Genomic DNA, 24801 nt, shown 5'->3' with positions numbered 1-24801 from the left:
CATGTGTCTCGCGCTGCAGTGTGCCACGTGTCTACTATGAAACGGCCTGGAGCAACAGCTACCCCTGCCTCCTGATTTTAAGTGGCAGGAGTCTGATGCTACATGGATATAGTGTTACAGTTCCTTACTGTTCACCACATGCAACAGACTGAGTTTAGGCATGAACAAACGGTTCCCTCTATTTCCTTCTACCTTGCAGTTTTCAGGTTTCAGGACAATTTCATCAGTATATGTGGTGGAATTCAGGAATACGTAATCCACCTGACACGATCCTGCAATATACAAAATCCTTACTATTTGCTTTTTTAAAAAAATTCAATCAGTACATCATTACTGCTATGAAGCAGTCAGAACAACAGGATCATACAAATTTCTGTTTTACTTAAATGCTGTTAGTCATTACTGCTTTTTGTAGGAAGGTAAGCATGGTATTGCCCAAGTCAGCAATGAAATTATATCAGCCTTGAAATATTTTTTTCTTGAGAATTACAGTGTGAAGTCTTATACAGAAGCTAAATGTTATGTTAGAGACCAGAAAAATAATCCCAGAAGATCCTTTACGGCCATTAATATCAGGAATCCTGTTCAGTAATTTAGTGGCAAATTCTGGACAACTCCTTCCCCACATCTGACCCTTACGATTAGCACTGCCTTCTGTGCATGCAACGCGAATGCCTCAATGCTCCCAAACCAACGCACAGTCAACAACGCTCCCAAACCAACAAACACAGTCAGACCTGTTAACATCGATGAACCTGCAAGAACTCAGGACATACTTGTCTGTGAGAAATGACTGCATAGTAACCAATAATAAAACAACACCTATTTGTTATAACAAGTCACAAAAAAAAAAAAATCACGAAGTATATTAACTATTAAAATTAATTCAGCCTTTGGTTTCAGAGGGAGACTACTCTGGCTTTACTCCTTTAATTCCTTCTGACTTCTCGTCCCTTTAAAGGCTGGGGAGGCCGGTAGTTTCTCAGCAAGCAGCAGGCGACCTCATCCTCAGCAGTGCTCAGGAGGGTGCGGAATTTGGCTAGCTGCAATCAAAAGAGACATAACGTTCAGCAGAAAACCCTCATGCTCATACTAATGAAAAAGCATGTAGTAAATATTAAAGATACTTGTCACCTTTTTTCTGCCGGGAAGAATGGAAGCGTATTTTTCTATGGTATGTGGGGAATGGCAATTCCACCATTTCTGTCCTTGCAAATTAAAAACGATGACTACCAAGAAAAATCTCCCGAAATACATGTCAGAATGAAACTGCGCATAAGGATTATTTGTTTCCTGTATTCACACTTTGTCTTCCACGACCTGATCTAAAACAGAGTTTTCTGTATTCTTTAGTTTGATTTTATAGTTTGGAGACTCGGAATGTTTGGTGCCAAAAATTAGATTTCTTATGTATACCTGGGTACATCTTCTTGTTCAGAGTATATTCACAATTAACTTGGAATAATAGCTGTGGTGCTATAGAAAGCTTCTGTAATTAGCACTTTTGATATATTAAACATGTACTCAAACCAGGAGAGATTCAAAACTTTTCCCTTGTGGAGACATAGAACAGGCAGTTATTCATAACTCAGCATAAACTTCTCTGCTTAAGCTGATCTCATCAGAAACCCAGATCAGAGCTCCATGTCTAATCTCAGGAAACTGGAGTCTGAATTCTGACCTGAAGTTTAGTATTTTGTCTAATTTCTAATATTTTCAGTATTTACTATTTCTATATACCACCCTACTTCCCTTCATGGTTACCAAGTGTAGGACACTACAAAAATAATTCCATTATAATAAAGCATTTAGTTGTGTGGAACATTGCATCTTAATTGCATTAAAAGCAAAAAAAGTCAGTACTATCTTGTTCCACCCTATTCTAAAGCTAACATTTGTAATTCAGGCTCCCTGTGAGTTTCTAAAAAGTTATAATTTATTTTTAATTTCTTTCAACCTGAAAAGTGCACCAAAAAGTAGGTAGTAAACTGTAAAGCCCCAAAGAAATACAAACTTGAGGAATAAAATTAAATGGCAAACCAGCATCAGTCGTGGTGATGACTGGTCAATCACAATAGTGGACATTACTAGGAACAAACACTTTTAACTATATGCATGCTTATATTTATAAGAATATAGCTCATTTATACTTTAATAGATAAGATATAGCTACAGTCTATGAAAAATGACTAGTAAAGAATCACTGTAATCGATGCTGTTTCTGACACTGTGTCCTCTGAACCTGTTACATATGGGTGTTTGCATACAGTATTTCATGTTTTAGAATATATTAACTATAGATTAGCCCAAATAAGAACCTTTTAACCTGAACAATGGCTTGTCTTTTGGAAATTCATATTAGGCATTAAGGCACATCTTCAATCCTAGATCCATATGCATTGCAGCGAGTCTTACAAAGCCAGATTGAGGGGAGTGGGGAAGACAGAAAGATGAGAAAAACAGACACACTGAGCAAATACATGGATTCAAATCAGTGGCAAACAGAATTTGAGGTCTCCTGACTAACACGCATCCCATTCAGTGAACTGTCTTAACCTTTTGCACAAAGACTGACGTCACCATTTCTGCTGAGTATGTGACATAGGGTATTGAATTTTCTGAGGTATTTGTAATATTGACCATGAATGAGACAAACACTGTGGTACAAAAATATTAAGCTTTACAGTGTGACCAGAATATTGATAACATATTGCAGGTGATGTACTTATCAACATCCAATATTAGAAGCTATAATCTGACATATTTTGCTGTCTCCAGTAGGAAAAACTCTTTATACTTAAGATGATCAGCCCACTGGGTGTCACTGTTGCAACATTACTATATAGCATGAAGATTAACAAGAAATGTAAGTAGACTTTTTTATGTGGTATCACACTTTTCCTAAGATAGCCTAACATAAAAACCAACCTATTACAATTGTATTTGCTTTTCATAATTCTAGTAAATTCACCAGAGTTTACACATCTGGAATGCAAGAAGAAATTTACTATTAACCTGCCGGATAAAAATGGCAGAGAAGAGGTTTGAGCAGGATGCGCAAATAACCAAATCAAGTGGAATTCCAGGATTTATTAGCATCATCAGAACCCTTTTTTCTGTAAGTTCCTTGAGGGTTATTTTTGATTGTTCATTTTTAGAGTATGCAGATTCTTTTTAAAAAATGGATAATAAACAGCTGTGACGCAAAGAAAGGCAACAAGAAGTCATGATGAATTTGATAGGCACATTTTGTCCTTTGAAAATTTGATAAGGTATGCAATGTCAAGGTCTGCAAAAGAGTATGTTTTTGGGTGGCATTTACAATTTGAAGTCTTACAAAAGCAACATTGCTATAGCAGTGAAAAATCAAAAAATACCTGTTCAGAACAAACACTTATGGGCTCTCTCAGAACAATCCAGATGACACTTTCAAGAAGAGGTGGAACAGTGAGAGAGCCAAAGTAAGTCCAGTAGTCCAGGGACTTGGGAAGCAGACAGCTAGGGTCGAAGTTTGTGAAAAGTGCTCTTTTACCCTGGAAAACACAACAAAAATCTCATTGTGCTTCTAGACTAAATATATTTAGAAAATGATTTCTTACACAAAGTTAAAAAAAAAAAGAAAAAAACAGGGCAATATTATTTAAAAGCAAGAGGCCAAGATAAATCATGCCAAAGGAGGCAGAGCTTGTTCCACTATGGGGTGGGCTGGCAGCATCCTAGATGATCACAGCAGGTGAGCCAGTGCCCTTCTGATGAGGTCTTCTGATGAGGTCTTACCTCTGCAACAGCTGTGCTGCTGCTGTCCTTGATGCCAGCACGACTCCATCAAAGGTGTCATGTTAGCATAGGCTCCCCCAAGTAACAAATGACCATGGGATGGAGGTTGGAGGGAGAGGTGAGAAGACGTTAGACTGTCACCGTGGTCTCTGTGGGGCTGGCGGAGTAACCCCACAGGTTACTGCCACCTGCTCCCCTTCCCATTCACTCCTCCCAGGCCCACAGGTTACTGCTTCTCCCTGTTCAGGCTACCAGGCCAGAGATGCCTCTATGAAACATGATGCTGTGAGTCTGGCTGATCACTCTCACACATACAATAGCTTATTTCTCACCCTGTACCTCAGCAAAACAGGGGAGGAAACCTTTCCCTCATCTGTTTCACAGCTTTCCATAAAGTATGTTCTTCTGTTAATATTCTCATAGCAACAGATTTGTCAGAGGTTAGGTTCTGTGAGGAATTAGCTTTTTGCTCTGATCTCTTATTGTATAAAAATGTCTGCTTAGTTTTTAACTTTCCTAACAAGAATGCTCCTAAACTGTCCCAAATCAGAGTTAGATATGGATAGCTATGAAATTAAGGTGAAGGAAGTAGCAGCCAGGTTACCAAAAAACCAAAACAACAAAAGCAACCAACAGTATTAGTGTTCTTTTAGAAGCATTCATTCACCTTGATTCTGATGGTGTCCAAGTGGTCAGTAATCTTCTTCAGCTGAGGGTTGCATTCACCAATCTATTAACACGAGAGAGAAGAAAGAAACACTTCAGCTCCAGAGAAAAATAGCGAAAATAAATGATCAAAAAGCAAATGCATACTGAAACTATTTTATACAGCTTTACTTAAGTGACTGTGAGATCTGATGGTTTTTGTGAGTACAAGCCTGTGACTAGCTGGTCCTTAGAAATAGTACTGGTTGTAAAGAAGATCCACTCCCTCGCTGACAGTATTTATTCTGGCTACTCATAGTAATTATTTCAGCTACAAAAGACCCACAAACTTTACACTGCAGGGAAATAAAAGCAAGTTATTTTTCATGTTTTGTATGCAGGGTATTAAAAGTTTCAGGCTTACATCTGAAATTTAAATTGCTTATAACAGTGAAAACATCATTTTTACGTATCCCAAGCAGAATTTGTGTGCTAAGAAATCCAGTGAAACTTTCCTTGAATCGTTATAATGTAAACTGGAAAGACAGAATTACTGAAGCAGTTCTTTGCAATTGCTGCACGTAATGGCTCACTGACCGCGCCAGCACCAGCACTAGCTGCGCCCAGGAAGCTGTGGCAGCCAGGCAGAAACCACATATTTGACCAAAGCCCTATCCATTGTCATGGATTGTGTGAATTCTCCATCTGCTTCTTCACACAGTAGTCAATGAAGCTGTTGCAAGAGTTTAATTTCATCTTAGAATTGGTGCAGGAGGCAAAGATGTATATAACAATTACAAGGAAATTCTCCAGATTCTGGGTTTTCCTTTTTCATTTTTCAGAAGAAAATATCAGCTCAGAAACAAACCATTCAGCATTTGAAACAAATCGGATAGCCCTTGTTAGTCAAACACAAGTTACCAGGATCCATATAGAGGCAGTTCTGCATCTTACGTTGAATTACGTGAATTAAGTTCTGCATCTTACGTTGTACAGTAGTGCAGACTAGGCAAACTGAAGAGCCTCACTGTCTTGGAAAATCTATTAATCTGATATTTTTAACCTTCAAGCGAGCACAGCTTTCTGTACTGGAAAGTAAACAGTGTGAAGGAAACAGTATAATTTAATGCCCATATAAAACAATTATCTCTTTAGCAACAATTATACCACCTATCACCATTATCCCTTTGGGCTCATAATGCAGATTTATTAGGAGGGCTGAGACATTTTTTCTTACCTTCAGAAATACAGCCATGACTGCTAATCCATCTGACTGACGAGCTGCCTCAACAAAATTGGAATACTTTTCTGAGTTCCAGTGGACCACGTGAAGCTGAAAAGCAAGAGACACAGACAGCATCAACTCCCGCTGAACTCAAATAGTCACAAATTAATACTACAACTTTACTGGTTTTGATACTCTACTCCGCTCTTTTGTATTCATAGCCATTCAGTTTTCTAAATGCGATTACTTTTTGAAATTGGTAAATATGTAGCTCACACAAATGGCAAGAAGCATTTCCAGTGGCTGGAATTATCCAAAATTTAGCAGCAATCAGCACACAGCAGTGCCTGGCAAACTGCTGTTGGGTCCCCAGCTTTTGAACAGAGAAGCTAAGATAAGATATCCCATGGTTACATAACTAAAGCTTTTAAATCCATTTTTAGTACAGCTGATTTTAAAAAAGTGATTGAAAAATCATGAGAATGTTATTAGTTGCTCCTCTTTTTCCTTAATCAAGCTTTCAGTAACTTTAATCAGCCACACAAATAGCTAGAAAACAGGCAGAGGAACACGCATTAAACTTGCACTGACCCCTTTTCCCTTGTCTAGTTTAAGCCAAACATCAAAATTCCATTTTTGATACTTTCCAAATGTCATTTTCTATGATTACCAGTAGTTAGGCACTTACAAGCAGCTTGATTATCTCCGTTTTGAGCATTTGCATTTCCAACATGCATTTTTCTGGAACTGTCCTGTGGCAGTTGCTTAAGCAGCTTAAAGATACCACCTAGCCAGGTGGGGAAAGGAAAAGCCCGTGCTGTCTACCCCCATACCACCTCAGTCCCTCTTGCTAAACCAGGTTTTCTAAATCCTGGCCAGGCTCCATGGCGGGAGCTCCTGGTTCCCAGGAAGCACCAGGACATCCCAGCAATGGTCCGACTGCCAAACTGGAGAGAGCACAAACACTCACACACTGCTTAAGACTAAGTACTTCACAAACATTAATTACTCTTGCAAGTCCTCAGTGGATTAGTAAATCTTACTACCCATAGTTTTTAGATAAGGAGAGGCTCAGAAGCAGGGCATGGGATTGGCTTTTCTAAAATTGGTGACCATCTTTTCAGACTTTGAACTTTGCCCTTTAGGAGTTCTGAAAAGCAGCTCCACTGAATGACTTAAACTGGGGTGAACCCTTGAAAAAAAAGGCTTGCTTTGAGAACACAACACTTCAAGACCTCTAAAGTAAAAGCAATTTAGGAAAGCTGGAACTTGCTTTAAAGGCTTTTTATGGGAAGCAACATAGTTGAGTGGTTGAAATAGGGATCTAGGAGTGTGAAGGTTTTGACTCTAGATCTCGATCCTTGCCTAACCTCTATGAGTTTTAATTTTCCATATCTGTAAAACAGAGCTGTTACTTGGTGTTACTTGGTGTTAATTAATGTTTGTTAAGCACTTGGACTCTAAAGTGCTGAAACATGACTTCCAGCAAGTAAGGAATCCCACTGAAATCAATAATAATACATGCATGCTCACGATGAAACACATGCTGGCTCACCGCTTCAGAGATCCTTGAAGGAAAGTTGCTAAAAATATCATAAATTAAACCAGGAGGCGAACACAGTCCACTAAACCATTCTCAGGTGCATTAGTATCCTGGAGCTCATAGTGCCTGCACCACTCACTATTGTAAGTTCACAAAAGCTACATTGAACAACTTTTAAACAATTGCATTTTTACATACACAAAAAGGAAACAGATACTCTGTCAGAATTGACTTTTATTGTGGATTTTTAAAAAAGCAAAAAACCAACAAAGAACAAAAAGCAAAATTCCCACAACTAAATAAAGCCCACTCCCACTCCCCCATAGCTTTGCCAAAAAAAACCCAAACCAACCCCCCTAAAAACCAAAACCCCCAAACAAACAGAGCTGTGAAACACTTTTGGGTACAGCCCCATTCTCAATGGCTTGTGACTTCTCTTTAAGGAATATATCCCGTCTTACCGCCGCTCTGTCACTGCAGCTTGTGAAGAGACCTTGATCAGACCATACGTTGTCACAAAGAACGGAGCCATGGATCCCTTCTGCTTCCCGGTGGGCTTAGGGGGCTGAACCTTGCAGTCTTCTTTACCTGTACACTACTTCTTTCTTTCTTCGACTCGGTCGATGCTTTTTCTTGATATTTTACACATCTTCCTTATGAAGGTGAGCACTGAAACCATCTTCATGTCTCCTTCTGAGGTATTTTCTTTTGTGTGAACAGTGCTCAGAAGCCTTGATCTTAATTCTGGGTTTCTTATCCCAAAGCCAAAGTGACATCTAGAGAGCTTCTTGTGGAGGGTTACCCAACCAACAGGTAACGGAAAGGTTTTTAGACTGGCTAGAAATTCAGAGATATTTTCTCCTTCCATTTGGTTTCTTAGATGGGAAACATATATATATTTTCTCAGCTAGAAATTTGGGTTTGGTACTTAATGGTTTTAAAGCACCTCTATTAATTCTTTATATTCCATCTCACCTGGTTCCTGTGGAAAACATAAGCCTTTAAACACTGCAAATGTCACTTTTCCCCATTAGTGTTAGAAAACTGATTTTTTTTCCTGACCACTATCTCTTATAGTATTTCCAGTAAAATCTGATCACACCACTGTGCATACATTTCATTTTTTTCTTCTTTAGTATTATGTCTTTTATTTGTCCATTACCATTTATTTTTATACTTTTTACTTCTTTTTAACCCCAGAAAACTCTTCCACTGTCTGAACTATGTGTTGTTAAAGATCTCAGTCTCATCAAAATACTCCATGTTACTTCCGTTTGCAAAGAGGAATCAGATACTGAATACTTTTTACTGTAGACTACTCAAACGCACCGAAAGAGACATAGCAGGAGCGAGCTCTCCGTGCCAGAGCAGACGGTGCATTTCTCCCCATGGCACGCTGCCTCCACTGAGATGCAGCACCTCCTCGGACAGCAGGCACCCCACAGATATTAAGGTGCAGTTCTCAAAGTCATAACCATCACATTGCTAAATGCACCACAAAATGCAACACTCCTAAGTCTTGCATAAACTTTACACTGCACAGGCCCCAAATCAAATAATTCTGTGGTTTGTAACTGAAGCTGACTTTGAAAATATTCTCCAAGGAAGAGACAGTGAAAGACAAAATTTAAAATAACTCTTGAACATTAAATCTTGCTCTTATCAAGCTCTTGTCTTCTGTACTCCTTTTTTAATCCTCTCCAAAGCTTTCAAATAGGTTCTCCTCTGAGAAAGGACCAAACATGCAACACTTCAGGAAGACCGCTTGTCTTTCGATAAAATGTGGGGGAGAATGAAAAGCGGGCAGAGGAGGGGCAACATTATTCTTACAATGGGAAAGTAGGCACAAGCTTAGAGGTACAGGTGACTCCGTGTAAAGCCTTACCTCTGCTGCATACTTCATCCCATCCACCGCGTGCTCGGAGCCGGCTTCGTCATTGGACCCCCAATGGAAGTGAATCTGGCGCAGCCTGTAGGTCCCGCTGAGCGGCCCCCCGGTCAGCACTGGAAACCCAAGCAGAGGAAAAGGCTTCACTGCAGGAACGGGAGCCGCTACCCACATCCTCTAACCTCACACCAGACTTCAGTCTTCGGACAGTCCCCTACTGTCTCAGATGGCTTCCCGTTTCTTTGAAGTACTACAGAAACCCTCACTTGTCCGGGATATGACTTCCAAAATCGCATTTTTAGTAGATTAACGGGTTATGGCTCCCTAAAGGGTATGTTGTTATCACCAGGTTTGTCTTGCTATGGGCTGGATATTTCTCAGAAGATGGTTTGCGAGTGGTTTCCTCTCTTGAATGTATGTAAAAGAATCACTGAGAAATTAAGCTTAAAATATAGGCTTTCTGAATAAAGGGAAGGATCAGAAAAATATAATGTCAACAGAATTTCTTCTCCTCTTTGAAATTTGGAGGAAAGTAGGTGGAGCTTAAAAAAATTTTCAAGGCTCTTTCCTTCACATTTGCAGCTAGATCCAGTTACATCAGACTGAAGTCTGAGAAAAAGGAGCATATATTAACATAAATAAAATGAAGCAAACGCTACATATGCATTGTACAACTGCAATATTACTGACACTTAATTAGCCATATATTTCAACGTAACACACATACGGGTGGGCTTTTCATTGTTTTGCTTTTGCAAGTGCTCGTCTTTTGCTAATCAGAGTTGGAACCAAAACATCTCCGCACAGAGACTTGAATGTGAATCACATTCAGAAAGATTCCTTATTCACTGCAAAACCAATCACCCCGCTCTCCCGGATCCATATCTCCTCTGAGGGTTTGGGAATTAGTCTGGGCTGGTTCATTGGCTCATTATAGAGATTTTAAGGAGAAAGGATGGGAGCTTTAACCAGATGGTTTTTAAATTAAGAGCACTGGGAAGACAATAGTAATTTTTTCTCTCTTCTAGGTTTAGTACAAAACCTAAACTTTGTTAGGAACAAAATACCACCAAATAAAGATAAAAGAAGAATTTCTTAAGTTGCCTATCTGCTAACACAAGTAGCCTGGCTAATGAAAAGGAACTGGAACTGTTTATCTGTGGGGAAAAATATTTTACCTCCTTAGAACTTCAACTCAAAAACAGGCATTTACAGAGCCTATAAACCTAGTGAACAAAGGGGATGGGGAAGTGGCACTCCTAAAACAAATTCCTTCTTTCAAGGACTGAAAACTTGGAGGCAAATGATCCTAGAAATGATCCAGGTGTTCTATCTGGCTGAGGGAAAACAATTATGTAGAAACACATCAGCATTCAATGAAATACTTCTGCTGAAAAACGTGGAAAATGGCCTGATGATGTATTTGTACCACATCATACAGTGATGGTAAAACCCTTCCATTCCAACAGTAATTAAGGAAGAGGTTTGTCAGAAGCTATTTAAGGCAGATATCAGTATCTCAAAGTTTGAAAAGAACTGGAAGAAGAGGTCTTTGAAACATCAATAGACCAATTTCAGAGAATGGAGCTAATGTGGTACCAAAGAGGATAAACAGAATTACACAAACAGTTACAGACTTGACAGCGTGGTTTCAATGCTGGCCAAAGTGAAGAAATAGTTCATAGGGAAGTCAGTTAATAATGTATTAAAAGATGCTAATGTATTTAGTACCAATTAATTTGATTTTTTTTTTTTTTTCATAAAACCACCATATGGCAGGAGTGCTTACTTCACAGGGTGCCCCAGAGGCCAAATTTTGGCCCTAGAAAATTCAGTATTTTTTGATCAATGACCTGAAAGAAAACAAAAACATTACTGATAAAGTTTGTCCGTGACAAATATTAGGGAAAATAGTGACTAAGTCAGTTTATGGATACAGAAGAATTTGAATTCTTTGATAAGTAAGGCATGGTAATGGCCAAAATGTAAAGCCATGTATGTGGACTGAAGAATCTAGTCCATACATACAAGATACGGAGTCTCCTGAAAGAGACTGGGGATTACATTTGTTAATGATCTGATCAACATCTGTCAGTGCTTTGCCATGATATATCCTTGGAGATATGGCCTGAGGAAAGCAGTAAGAAGAGGATCACATTACCACTGCTTTGGTACCATTGTAAGCCTACAGAAATACTATGTTTAGGCCCTTGTCATTTCACGGATGGAGTTAGAAAGTGGAAGAGGTTCTTGGTGTATTCATATTCATATTTATTACTTTAAAAAAAAAAAAAAGAAAAGGAGTTTAAAGGCTGAGTTGATCTAACTCACACCAGAAATAAAGTGTGATTTTGATTTTTTTAATTGTGAGGGTAATTAACAATTAGAACAACTTACCAAAGGCTGTGGTAGGTTCGTCATCGCTGGAAATTTTGAAATCAAGATTGTATGTTTTTCTAAGAGATGTGCTTTAGTTCACCCACGCCTACCAGGCTTGAAGCAGAGATTAATTCTGGGAAGTCCCGTGGCATCTGACACACATGAGGTCAGACCAGATCACTGACGGTCAGTTGATGGCTTTCAGGCAACATCCAATGTTGCTTGTATCAACAGGAAATTTAAGAATTAAACTAAGACTGTCTGGGAAAGCAAAGTATGATGTTGTCTCCATCTAGGTCTCTCCCTGTTGCCACTATAAGCCAATAGTTCCTCTGGACTAATGGCCAGGGTAATCACAAATTAGTTCCCCTCTGGCTTTGACCCTTGTGAATGCACCATATGGGCTTGGATCCTCAGCTAAGCCTCACACAACCACAAGGGGATTTTATTGCTCGTAGAAACTGCACTCCTACAGTTTCAAGGGGAGGTGTGCTAGCTTGCCTACCATCCAAGAGAAGATTTTAAAGATGAAGGCACTAACATTACAAAGACTATGCTAAACCAGAGAACTTCTAAATAAGAATTATTGCTTGCAAAAAGGGAGGCTACGTACTCCTAGAAAAAACTGGGACAATAACACATTTCAGAGAAGAAAAGGGATCATTTGGGATATATTTCATTTCTTCTGTATTGGCTCTTTCCTGACACAAGAAGTCCAAGTATGGATTGTAAAAGGGAAAATATATATAACCAAACCTGCAGCTAAAGTCAGATAAGAGACTTGAGCGATTCAGTTGGAATGAACCTGTAATGAGACACAAAGGATTCACCTGCAGCGAGAGAGAGCAGCATTTGAAAAACTGTACACAACACTGTTCAAACAGGGGGGCTGGCACTATCTAGCTGGTTGGGGTGGATCAAACCATCCCTGTGAAAAGGGAATCCTATCACTTTCTGAGAAATGCAACCTTGAACTCGTCTTCAAATATGTTCCCACATTGTATCATGCTGAAAGACAGGGAAGAAAGGAATCTCTCATCCAGAGGAGCAAAGCCTCACTGTTTGTGAGGAGTTCATACCCAGCAGTGAGACATGCTCAGGCTGTATGCACTCTGTTCAGGAAACGGTGGAAGAAGACACAGTGCAAACAGGAAAGGAACAAACCTGATTTGTTGACGGTGTCATCAAACTCAACACTGGTGGAGTGCCCGTTGTTAAGGATGATTTTAGCAGAAGCCGGATCGTAATTGGGATTTAGAGGACGGAGAGAGGGATCATACTTGGTTTCCTCAGTTTTGATGTCGATGGGTGACTGACGGTCTCCATTAGCGACAGGAAATACCTCCTTCCAGTGGGCAGGCCCTGCAACGCATTGGAGGAGAAGTCTAAATTGATGGCAGCACCCTGCTTCATATGAAAGAAGACTCTCCTTGAATTGTTCTTGTTTGCGTCTTTTAAATTCAAAAACGGTGCATCAGAAAAACACAGACCAAAATATTCAGCTACTTTTGCTGCACCACATTGCACCAGCAGCTCTCAGGACCCCTTTATCTACCTTGCATGGTGTATCTAACTGTTATACTAACTAAGTATTTGGCCTTTGAACAAGGCCACTTGCAGTAGGTAGGTATTTAATTATTCACAGTTAAGGCTCAACTATGCACAAGACATATCCAATGAATGCTCATTCAAGTCAAGCATCCTGTATCCAACAGGCACTGTGCCCCAATAAATACTTGACATGCCATTTTTGCCTAATATCATGGCTCATTTTGTCTTTAAGGATTACCTCTTATCTATTCAAAACCCTTGCTTTAAGGGTTTTTTAATACCTTATTCATTGGCTGCAAAAGACCTGAGAACACATCTTCTACTGACTATGCTGAATGAGATGGGAAGATGTCAAAAAAGATAAAAAAGCTGAGTGGTGCATGGGCTCTCCTGGGGCCTGATGGCAGTGCCTGTAACCTAAGCATCGCTGCACAACCCACCACCTCCTCCCAACCCATCAACCCTGCAAACCAGCTCTCACAACACAAGAGAGAGTGTCACCCTCTAACGATAAACTCCACACATGCACACACATACACATACACACACACTGGTATAGTGCTGAAAAAATCAGCGAAGAACAGGAACACTCAGGACAGTGGTGCCTGCACAAGGTTTGGATTTCTACCACCTGCTGCTGATAAATGAGAGTAGATCTTCCAGACACAGACTTGCACCACCATTCACCAGAGTTAGCTAGAAATGAAAACGCTAAAGAAGCTGTTAATCAATACTAGCGATCTCGAGTTAACCTTGCTCTCTCCATGCAAGCGAAGCCTAAAGTCAGCTGAAAAGCATTGTCTCTGTAAATCAACAATATGGATATGAGAAAAATGGCAAATGTCATTCTAAAATAGTAAGAAAAGCTTCACTGATGAGATGTGTGAGGTGTCTGTTCTTATCTACGAAACATCAGAGAGTTGTCATTAAGAATATATGTGCCATTGTTGAACCATATTTGAATAATGAACAATACAGAAAGAGGCCACAGAAGAAAAATAGGAACAATAAGTTGCTTGGGGAATGTGTTCTGTAAGGTAAAGATAGCAAACAAGGTTTAGGATGGAAAAGAGGGTAAGGTAAGGGAAAAGGGAGAAGGGAAAAGTCTGCAGGGCTAACGATCTTTCAGTATTATAAAGAGCATAGCACTTGTTTTTCCTCCAGGTTTATCATGGGTAAGAAGCATACTAAATTAACTGAGAGAGACTGGATATAAGACAAATTTAAATATGAGCATCAGAACCTGGTCTTGTAAAATCTGCGTCACTGGAAATCTCATCACTCGCTATAGGGAAGGTAACTGATCTTGGTCTAAAAATCAGCCTGTTGGTTCGGGTTTTTCTGGACAGCTTAGCACTTAAAGAAACATGATGACAAAAAAGAATTAAAATGTATTACGCTGTGATTAATAGCTTAACATCAAAAGTTGTCAGATAGTTTTCTCTCCCTGACTTCAATAGAAGTGAACATAGCTCAGAAACTCACAGGTGCTAAAATAACCCAAGCGCCCCAGCAGTAAATCAGGGAGGGAAGCGTCCCACGGCGCCGTGGGGAAGCAGCTTCCACAGCCACCTGGGCAGAGCCTCGCTCTCCTCTGAGCAGCACTGAAAAATGGAAGAGGGAAGGAGTAGCTTGTAAAGACCCGCCTAAGAATTAAACCTCAAGTAGAACAAAGGCAAGGGCCTTCAGTCTTGAGTTTGTTAAAAAGTCTGGTTGTTAATGACTTCATTAACTAAACTCCTTAAGCAAACCGCTTCTAAGGCCGAAGATAAAAATCCTACTGTTTTGAAATATAAAGCTGTTTAAACTTAATTCTTCTCACTTCACAAATGGTCATCAAAGCTATTCAATATTTTAATTGCATACAGTTTAGCATATGATATAATTTGAATTGTGTTTAGACTCTAGTACCTTGTAGTTAGAGATGCAATACACAATTTTATTAATTGAAGAAGCACCACCCATCATTTATACCTAACTAACTGCTGTGATTTAGGATGCTTAGAAAAAGCTTATTGTTACTTAATTTTAATGCTTAGGATATTCCTAAGCTGACGAAAGGCAAAATATATTTATGTGCTTAACTACTTAGTCCTATTGCCCCATCTCACCAATAACTATAGTTATTGTACGGTAAATAATATGAACGATTTGCATTCAAAAATAATATGTATGTACAAAAAAGAGGACCCAAGGCTGTGATTCTGGCATTAGCTAATTATTCAACAATAAACTTCAGTTCTAAAAAGACGTTGTACCTGCTTTTGTACTTGTCCTTACCTTGGATGACCAAGATCATCTTTTGCTTTGGTGATTAAACATCTGTCAGTAACATGAGACTGCCAGAAATCTGATCTTTCAAAATATACAGGAAAATATCAAGAAACTTTAGCTCATTTTGTACCACTTGGTTATATCAAGTGGTATTCCTTTAGTAGATTATCTACCACCAATCTAATACAGTTATCATACTCTTGCCACTCTATGAAAACTGTGGCTCAATTCATTACTACGGACCCCATCCCAAAGCAAACTTTGTGTGTGGCTGTTGGAAAATAAGTCATTACAGTTGGAAGAGATGCTCAAATGCATGTCATACAGTCAGATTCAAGCCAGTGGGATCTCCAGGGTGAAAATTTCTTCTGAATTTGGACCTGAATTATATGCCTCTGTCTCAACATAATGTACAGTTTACTTTTCTAGATATGTATTTTAAGACATACCCAGGAAAGTGTAACTCACCAATTCACCTCCCTTCATTTTTTAATTTACTGAAGGAACATGATTAAATATATCAATTTTTGAACTTATGAAATCCCCTCCTCTTGATGGGAAAATGTTCTTTTGCTAAAGGAGATTACGTAGTAGCTCGTAACAATCAAAGCCGTTGTGACCAAGATTTAGGACAAAAAACTGAACCACCTGCTCCGAAGATTGCATGCCTTTATTTTGGACGCAGGGCGATGCACGCCTCTGTCACTTTTAGATTAGACTATCGCTACTTACGGCACCCACCAGCATTGCATACATTCAGTTCATGAACTAGATCTCATGAGAAGGAGTTAGGAGTTTGTCAGTCAAACTCCGTTAGGAGTTTGTCAGGAAAGGCAACTCGCTATAGCACCTAACAGCAGTGCTTTTTTACCCAGCTGGAGTTAAAGGTGATGAGTTTCATCAAAAGGCTAGACTAACTTGAAACAAGCCTAGCGGAGACATCGCAGGATACGGTTCAGTTGCAGTGAGCCTCTATACTTGCATAAATAGAGTACGGACAGGTGAAAAAATGGGTTCTTTTTTTGGACAGTTTGCTATTATATGCAGAAAGTTTATCAGTTTAGTATGGCCTGACCTTTGCAGGATCACATCCTCATTTATTCCTAAAGAGAATCCATTGCCCAGTTTATCATCTACAAAATGCTTAAATTTATAAAGTTAGGTTTGCAAGTAATTTAGTTGCATATTAGGTTACAATAAGATTAGCTCCAATAAAAACAACTGGAAATTCATAATGGGTAAAATTAAGTGCCTTTTTTTAAAGCAGACAGCAAAATTATGCAATTATTCTGAGGGAGAAAAAAATGGTATAAGGAATTCATATCCCTTTTTATTTATAAAACACCTCAGTGTTACAGTTGTAACTAGACCAAGAGACATTTTTGCAGTAAAACGCAATACATGTAAGTACCTTCCATATATTTTATTGAACAAATAGTAAACTGAAAACAATTGATTCTCAATTTGTCTTTTAACTAAGGCAATTCCCCGGTTAACTAAAGGGACTGTTTCTGTGAAGGGGCGAGAGCATTTCCCTCTTCACAGGAACCTTGAGCAGCTAAGAAAAGCATGCATGATGCCACACTGAAGCCAGTTTTCAAGATCTCAGTATTACGCCTCCATACATAAGCACCATCAAAACTGTGAGGCAAGAACACTGACAAGAAAGCAAAGGCCCAGGTTTGCATAGAAATAAAATAATGTCTCTTTGCATTTCAGAAATACGTGCATCAAAGCAGGGGAGAACATTTAATTCTGTGTATACCAGTCAGACCATGTCCTTATACATAGATATACCATATATGCAGACACGCATGTGTAATATTTGACAGTTTACTTCATGCACATAATGATTTATGTTGTGGTTATTATTGCTAAGGGGCAAATGAATTTTCACCCGGTTTAAAAAAAACAGTGCTTTTATCACTGCAAGTAACAAATGCAGAACTCAGAGTGAATGCAGATGTCTTTCCAACTCGTTATGAAATCAACTTTAATATATGACTGCACCAAATTTAATTAATTTCACTTTGTTGCTACCTCCTGAGTTGCAAAAGCTACTCTTCGTCTCAGGGAAACTCTTCAGGGCCATGCAGGGCAACAAAATTTTTCAAGAATTAGAGCAATCTTGGGCATTGCTATTCAGCAAAACAAGAAACAAGCAAAACAAATAAAATAAATGCATAAAAGGAGAAAAAGCTGAGAAATAAAACCGATGCTAGGGAAGAGCAGTGAAGTGTTGGATATGCACACGTCTGACCATGAGTCGTCTGGGAGAGGCGGAGGGGAGGGGATGGACTGATGAGGAGCTACCCACCCCAGCTGCTGGGGCTCCAAGAGAGGAGAGAGAGAGAAAGCCAAACTCCACCCCAAATATGTTATCAGCCAGTAAACAGAGTTTTATAGGAGAAATGGGGCCTCAAGCAAGGTCCAGGGCCACCCTGATAGAAATTCTGGTGCCCTCCCCTTCCTAGAAGTTGAAAATAGCAAAGGAGGAGGGATAGGATAAGGGAGGGAAAGTGGGCTTCTTATCTGGACGGTGCAGGTGAAGTCCACAGCACTCTTGGAAAACATATGGAGAAACAGATTTGAAAAACAAGATCCATTTACGTCTTCAGGGGAGGGGTAGAGTAGACTGCACAACCGTAGATAACACACCTAATCATTGCAACATTGCTGCGATCCACCACCACCCAGTTTTTCAGGAAAAGTATATCCATCCAGAAAAGATTGAACGAAAGGACCAGGCAGGAAAGGTAGTACTTGCGCAAACAGTATTCCAAGCTCCAAGTGATAATATAAATGAAGCATACTCCTATAGGCATTAGTATATGCAAATACACAGTTTTCTCCTTTCACTATCATGGTGTTTTATTTCTCTGTGTATTATAATCGACAACATAAGTTATTCCATTTACTTTATCAGAGCTGACTCTCCAATTTACAAAAGCACTTTCATTTCAACTTGCACAACTTGTGAGCCGGCCTGCACGCAGGAGCAGTGTTTGCATGACTTACAATGCAAAACAGAGGAAAGTCTTTAAGCCTGCTATGAGCACATCTTGGGACTTCAAAGACCGACAAGATTAAGGAAACCATGAAACAACTGAAATCCAAAAGCATCTCCTCTTAGGTGCATAGTTATACATCCAAATGACCTATTCTAGTACCTAGTATTTCCCACCGTATAACAGAAGCAGAACATAGCCGGAGTCAGAAAGCGCTGCCGATACAGCAGCTCTGATCAGCGTGACCGTCTAAAAAATACCGGATATGCACACGCAACTGATTAACTGGACGAGCAAACGAAATCCCTACAGGGAACGAGACAGACCAACTTTTCCAACTCAGAGCCACCCCGACCCGACCCTGGCAGGCGATGCTGCACGCGTGAACAAACACCTCTCTCAGCAGCCGGCCTTGCATCATTTCGAGACAAAAACCTGCTCGGTCTCACGTTGCAAAGCCTCGACAGCATTTCCGCTCATTCAGCTTTCCCGTGGGCTCGGGCGCTGCCGGAGCCAGCTGCGGCAGGTGCCCTCGGGGCCGCCTCCGCTGGCCGCGGCGGGAGCGCCCGCCCCGACGGCCCCGCGGGGAGCACCGCGCCCGCCCCCGGCCCACCGCCCGCCGCCCCCCGCAGCCGCCCTACCGTTGTGCTCGTCGTATCCCCAGTGCAGCATGGCTCTGGTCTCCTGCCGGGACGGGACGGGACGGGACGGGCTGGGACGGGAGAGGCGGCCGCGCCGTCACCGCCGCCCGCTTTGAAGGCGACGGGCGGCGACGCCCCGATGCTCGGGCGCCGATAAGGAGCCTGCAGCGCTCCGCGCCCGCGCAGCCCGGCCCCGGCCCCCCGGCCCATCCGTGCCGGTTCTCGCCCCCAGCCCTCCGCCGCCCAGCGTCCCCGCAGCGCAGCGCCGTGCCGTCGGGGCGGCCCGGGGGCAGCGGCCGGGGGCAGCTGCGGTGCCACCTCGCGAGGGACCGCTCCAACAGAGCGAAGCTGTTACCCCTCCGCCAGCCACCTTCCCGCAAGTGCCGTGAGCTGTGCGGCAAGGAAAGACGGGGCCATAAGCGCCGGTTCCTGGGGTTACTTCCCCCGAAAGGAAAGCACAGTGGGCATCGCTGCCCGGCCCCCGTTGCCCGGCCCCGCTGCGTCCCGCGGCGGGCCCCTCTGCTCCCCTCCCGCCTTGTCCGAGGGCAGCGAAGCCAAGTGCCTCTGGAACTGGCCGTAGAAAGATTCACGTTTCACAGGCGGGGCCCCAGAGGCAGAAGGGTTTCCCACAGCCCACTCGAATTTTTTTTTTTTAAAAAAACCCCTGTGTTTCAGGGACTGTCCGGCACGTGCTTTGGCACCGTGGCCTTTAACTCGGCGGCCGGCAGTGACACGCGCGGAAAGCTCAGCTTGCCCGTGCTGGAAGCTGGCTGGGCAGAGCGGCACCAGCCCGGGACACGCTGGGGCTGGGGCTGGGGCTGGAGCTGGGGCTGGGGCTGGCACGGGGACGGGGACGGGGACGGGGACAGGGACGGGGACGTCGTCGCCGCTCCCGCTCCCCGCCGCTGGGACGGGGCAGAGGCGCGTGGGGGGGCACAGCGCCCCCTGCCGGCCCCGCGCGGCCCCGCCGCCCAACGGCAGCGCTGGGGGCGATTGGAGGCTTCCCCGGCGCGCGGGTGTGACGTCACCGGCCGGCCGTCGGCGCGGGGCAGCCGCCATGGGGAAGAGCCGGTCGCGGGCGGCGAAGGCGGCGAGCGTCTTCCGCATCGCCCGCAGCGGCGCCGTCAAGGCCAGGGCCAAGGGCAAGGCGCGGCCCGTCACCTCCGGGCTGAAGCAGGTGAGCGGGGCGGGGGGCCGCCGGGCGGGAGGAGCCTTGCCCGGGGAGCGGCGTGGTCGCTTCCCAGCGGAGGGCCTCAGTCCTGCCGCGTCGCCCGTAGGCCCCACGCGGGGCTTCGGCCGGGCGGGCCCGGCTCCGGGCCGGGCCGGTGCGGGCTTTCCTCCTCTGCGGCCTCTGCGGGGCGGAGGAAGCGCTCGTGACTGACTGAATAGAGCTGCTTTATGGACAGCATTCTTCTGGGTAGAGAATTGCCAAGTACACGATTTCCACCCGAAAATTTGGTTTATGTGTTGATGTCATCATCTTGAAAAAGAGAAGCACGAGAAGTTCATTTCACTAACCTCCTGCAAGCATCTGCCACATAAGACTTTAAGCTGTTCTGCTTGAGGGGGGTCATTTAGAAAGTGTGTGAGAACATCTCAGTTTGTCCTGGGGAACGTGGTGCTAAAGACATCAGTTGTTTAATGAGCTTACTGTTACTAGGCAAAACTTGCAGCGTCACTGATGGGGTAATTCAGGGTACGGTTTAACAAAATGGCTTGATCCAAACCCCCAGGCACAGGTACTGCAAGGGGAAGTCCTGCTCCTTTCCATTGTGTTCCTGACCCCAGCCGCCCTTACCAGGCTCCGGGCTCTGTTCCCACAGCTCACCTTGATGCTGGCTCGGGAACTCATCGCATACTACGTAACTCATCACATACTTTGCTAAATCAGCAGCAAAAGCAACTAAAAATGCATTTTGCATTTTTCTCTGCTGGGTTGCTGGGTTGAACAAACTTAATTATGAGTGAGTGCAAAGAGAAACATTTTTTGCGGGAAGAACCAGAAAAGATGGAGCCTTCTCTGATCCAGAAGCTGTTTGTCTCAGCTGTCAAGTTAAACCGTGTCAGTGAGATGCAGTGAACAGATTTAAGCGCACACACTTCCATATGGTTTACTCTTAATTCCTCTTTTTCCAACACCTTAGATGGGCTGGGATGCTCTGCAGACCCTTCTGTGAGCTGATTTAACACACTAAAGTGATGGAAAAGTAAACAAGCAAAAGTAATGTTCTGCCATTTTCATGTCCGGAGAGCACCACAGCCCAGAGGAGGGAGGGAGTGGGTTGTGTGGCTGGGAGCAATGCAGGGGAAGAGGGATGGGGGTGATCTAAGCAAGAGTTTTCCTCTTGGTAGCAGAAAGTCATCGTACAGTATCTTCTTCTCAAACCCTGCCTCCAGCCTGAGCTGTGTGATCTGCTGAGAGTTCACCTGGTCCCTCTAGAAGGGCATCTGATAATAAAAGCAGAAAGTTAGTGGCTTATTGTTCCCATTAGATTTAGTTGCAGTCAGCTGGGCAAACAGTTAAATAGCAGCTCTAAAAAAATGCCCTTTCAGATTTCCTCCTGGAGCTAAAGCCACTTGACAAGTTAATCTGGTAGACAGGAACGTAACAAACTTTGGAAATAAACAGGAAGCCCCAAAACAATTTCATATTGCTGGCGTCGCAACTCCACTTAGTCTAGAGGGTTCTGTATAATAAAGGGAGAAACAGGTTTAAAAACATATTCATGTAAAGTCAGTAGCTTATTAGGAGTAAAATTTTATTCTGTGTGTTTGAAGCTGTATTCTTTCATTCATTAAGCCTTTGGGGATTTAGTTATCATTAAGCAGTATAGGAAAATGCTCAGAAAAAATTGTTAAAATAGGTTTATTCTTTAATAGATAGAAGCCCATTATAACTACTGAAACAACTTTTGATATAGATACACATGCTAGCTACAGGGCCTCTTTCTATGGAGGAGCCCTGCCAGAGTAGCTGAGGATACCAGGTATTAAAACTGACTGGATCCTTTCAGCACTCCTGTGAAGCTGGAAAATGGTAACAAGTCCCATTGGGAAACCTAAGCTCTTTGTAAATTGCATTACCCACAGTCCCATCCACTCTGATTTGAGCTAGGAGCTGAGTCTGTATTTCTTGAGTCACTGTCCAGGTTATTATGAATTAAACTGCTAATCTGAATAGGCTTGTTTTATCAGCCTCTTGCCACTGCTTTCTTACTACTGGTTCTCTTGGTCACTTAGAATAAATGGAATTATTGTTAATGTACACATGCTCTGAAATTATGGAAGCTTTGAAAGCAAAATGAATACATGTAACAGTTCACAGTTTGCTTCTGCCTATGTAAATTGCTGAGAGGTGAATTACAGCGGTGGCCTTTGGAACAGCAGTAGGTGTCCTGAAATTTGGGGTTGCCTGAAGAAGTATGAGCATGCTTCTGGAACATTTGCAATGTAATAGGCCATTACCTGGCTACAGTCCTGTTCCAAACTTGGTGCTTCAGAAGCAACAGGTGCTAGGACTGAGATCAGCTGAATTTTAATTTGCTGCAGTGGTGAAAGAGTTGATGGCCCCATGCATCCGCCCTGCTCCTCTATGACAGATTATTGTCCCCAGAGCACATCACATGTCCGTATCTTAGCTCTTCCCCTTTGAAAGCAAGCATCTTTGCTGAAATAACTTACAAAGGCAGACTTGGGCTAGTAAGTGAGGCTGAGGTATCCAGGGACCAGATACATGTCCTGGTCTCCTATAGCTGCAGAAGTTTATTTAAATACCATAGCAAAATCTGATAGATGTCATGGGCCAGACCTACAGTATGAACAAGTAGGAATGCAAGGTGTGATGCTCAAAGGCAAACTATTGGAAGAAATTCAAAATGGTAAGATCATTTACAAATGAAGGAAGGAGCCCTTCCTGGAATTCCACTCCAGCTAAGAGGAGCTGAGGGCGGCACAGCAGGGCCTGTCCCCAGCCTGGCTATTGTTTTCGCTGTTCTGTTTCTGGATCACTATGGGCTCCCCTTCCAATAGAACAAGTTTAACTGCTTTCATAATTTTCAAGTTATTAGAACATTACTAGTACATGACTAGATTATATAATTAAGTAACAGATAAACTCAAGTTTAAAAACATACACACTAAAAAGCAATTTTGGAAGATACACATGTAATACTGGCTGTATAATAGTTGTACAAAAATGGTGCAATTTCACATGCCAATGGAATTTCAGTTAAAAATACCAATGTGTGTATTTTTTTTTCCCTCCCAGATAAACATTAGAAATGCTGAGAAAGTTAGCACAATAAATAAAGCATTTGCTGAAGTTCAGAAAGAAGTACAGCAGCTATCAAAAGGCACTGCAGCAGAACCTCAGAAGAGTCATCAGGTAATTTCCCTTTGTAAAAATCTGAGGAAGTAAATGAAAGGAAAATGCATGTTCAAAGCATTATATTCTGGCTCTAAGACTGCAGGCAATTCATGCAGTTGCTTTAAAGCTATAAACCCAGCTTTATTAATTTCAGTTGTGTAGTAATGTTGAAATCTGGTTAGCATATTCAAGTGCTATATAACTACTAAAGTCAAGAGAGAAGAGGGTGGGCAGCCAAGCCGGAGCATGCTTCCAAAACATAATTTAAAAAATTATGTTCTAGCTGTTTTTTAATTGATTTTTTTTTAAAGTTAATTCCAGCTCCAGCCCCTTGATTTGAGGCTTATGCCTCAACATGAATAGACAGAAAGTAAGGATGAACCTTGCTGTTACCTACCTGAAGCATCTGATACTGCTTTGAACCAAGCAGCTCTGCCTCTTTCTGTTGCCGATTCCTAAGCCTTCATATTCCCTCATCAGAAGTACCAACACCTGAAACAGCCATTTCTGTACTAGAGGTCTTGCCTGTAGCACTTAGGATTCAAGACAGTGCTTCACTTGTCTTCCTTTGTCTACTCTATTAATAAACAGGGCTACATGCAGTCTTGAGCAAGAATTCATTCACAGAATTTAATTGCAGGCAAGCTCCTCCGTATAAACTCTTTATGCTGACTCTTCCTGATGTACTGGGCATGGTTTGGGGGACAGAGAAAGCAGCGGGCCAGGATGAACTACAGACGAATCCATCCTGGCTGTTGGCAGAAGTAGAGGGAGTTGGGAGAAGTGGACATGACTTGAGTTTTATTTACTGTGCCTGGGGTGATCAGGTTTCTGTATGGCTGGGAGCAACAGAACGAGTGTCTAATACCTTAAGGAGAGGCTGAGGGGAAAAATGCAACGTAGGTGACAGTGCCACCAGCACAGGACGAGGCCAAGCAAGGGTTTCAAGATAGTTGGTGCCAGTGGCCCTATCCCTGCTGGTTTGCTATTACAGCAGCCGGGAATTTGGATTATACCACTGCTTATGTGCTGGTAGGGCTTTATATGACATAATGTTGAATTTGATCACTCAGGCTGTAACAGTGTTTTCTCTAAAGCTGCAAAATTATGTTGTCGAGAGCACTTTCTGAACTAAAAGCTGAGCTTATTTCCATTTGACTGTGTATGTTACGTTACGGACATGATGCTTTGTCTTTCTCCTGCAGCATAAAGTATTGGCTACTTACCTGTCAAGTTTAGTGAATCCTGTAATCCCCCAAATTAGCCGAAATTAAATATATAAAGACTAAATAATCTTCTAGACAATAGGTATTTATTAGGTTTTTTTCAAGCAGAGTAAGAAGATAGTGCTTTCTACTTTAAACTAACTCATTTTTTTCCAGGTTTCCACACATCTGGAAGAGGAACCAGCAAACGTGGATGCTGCCACAAGCCTATTATCTCAGTTGTAATGCATAATGGACAATGAAGGGATTGCAAGAAATGAAGATCAAAAATACTGATG

At 42.2% G+C, this 24801-nt stretch overlaps 2 protein-coding genes across 4 annotated transcripts in view; one reads left to right on the top strand and one right to left on the bottom strand.

The window, feature by feature from the left end:
- Positions 1 to 562: 562 nt before the first annotated feature.
- On the bottom strand, positions 563 to 19086 carry LOC142406245 (carbonic anhydrase 13-like). 2 transcript variants are annotated; one of them, XM_075494879.1, is made up of 9 exons: positions 18932 to 19086; positions 12622 to 12819; positions 12214 to 12262; positions 11476 to 11501; positions 9076 to 9194; positions 5660 to 5755; positions 4445 to 4507; positions 3378 to 3533; positions 563 to 1043 (listed from the first exon to the last, which is right to left on the bottom strand). In XM_075494879.1, exons 1-9 carry the CDS (start codon positions 18960 to 18962, stop codon positions 930 to 932), a joined length of 852 nt encoding a protein of 283 aa, XP_075350994.1. In that variant the 5' UTR covers positions 18963 to 19086; the 3' UTR covers positions 563 to 929. The 2 variants fall into 2 exon arrangements, with proteins under 2 accessions (XP_075350994.1, XP_075350995.1); XM_075494880.1 differs by lacking the exons at positions 11476 to 11501; positions 12214 to 12262.
- An 850-nt stretch (positions 19087 to 19936) lies between these two features.
- Positions 19937 to 24801, top strand: part of RBIS (ribosomal biogenesis factor) — a 95639-nt gene continuing 90774 nt past the window's right edge. Inside the window, exons 1-3 of one of the 2 annotated variants that reach the window (XM_075494878.1) lie at positions 19937 to 20108; positions 23199 to 23315; positions 24680 to 24750. In XM_075494878.1, coding sequence (XP_075350993.1) covers positions 19989 to 20108; positions 23199 to 23315; positions 24680 to 24748 — 306 coding nt within the window. In that variant the 5' untranslated portion in view covers positions 19937 to 19988 and the 3' untranslated portion in view covers positions 24749 to 24750. Of the gene's footprint in view, positions 20109 to 23198; positions 23316 to 24679; positions 24796 to 24801 lie in introns of those variants that run through there. The other variant, XM_075494877.1, reaches the window with a different exon arrangement.

This window comes from Mycteria americana, chromosome 2 (genome assembly GCF_035582795.1).
Source record: "Mycteria americana isolate JAX WOST 10 ecotype Jacksonville Zoo and Gardens chromosome 2, USCA_MyAme_1.0, whole genome shotgun sequence".
NCBI lineage: Eukaryota > Metazoa > Chordata > Aves > Ciconiiformes > Ciconiidae > Mycteria > Mycteria americana.
This window is presented reverse-complemented; position numbering and strand designations above follow the sequence as displayed.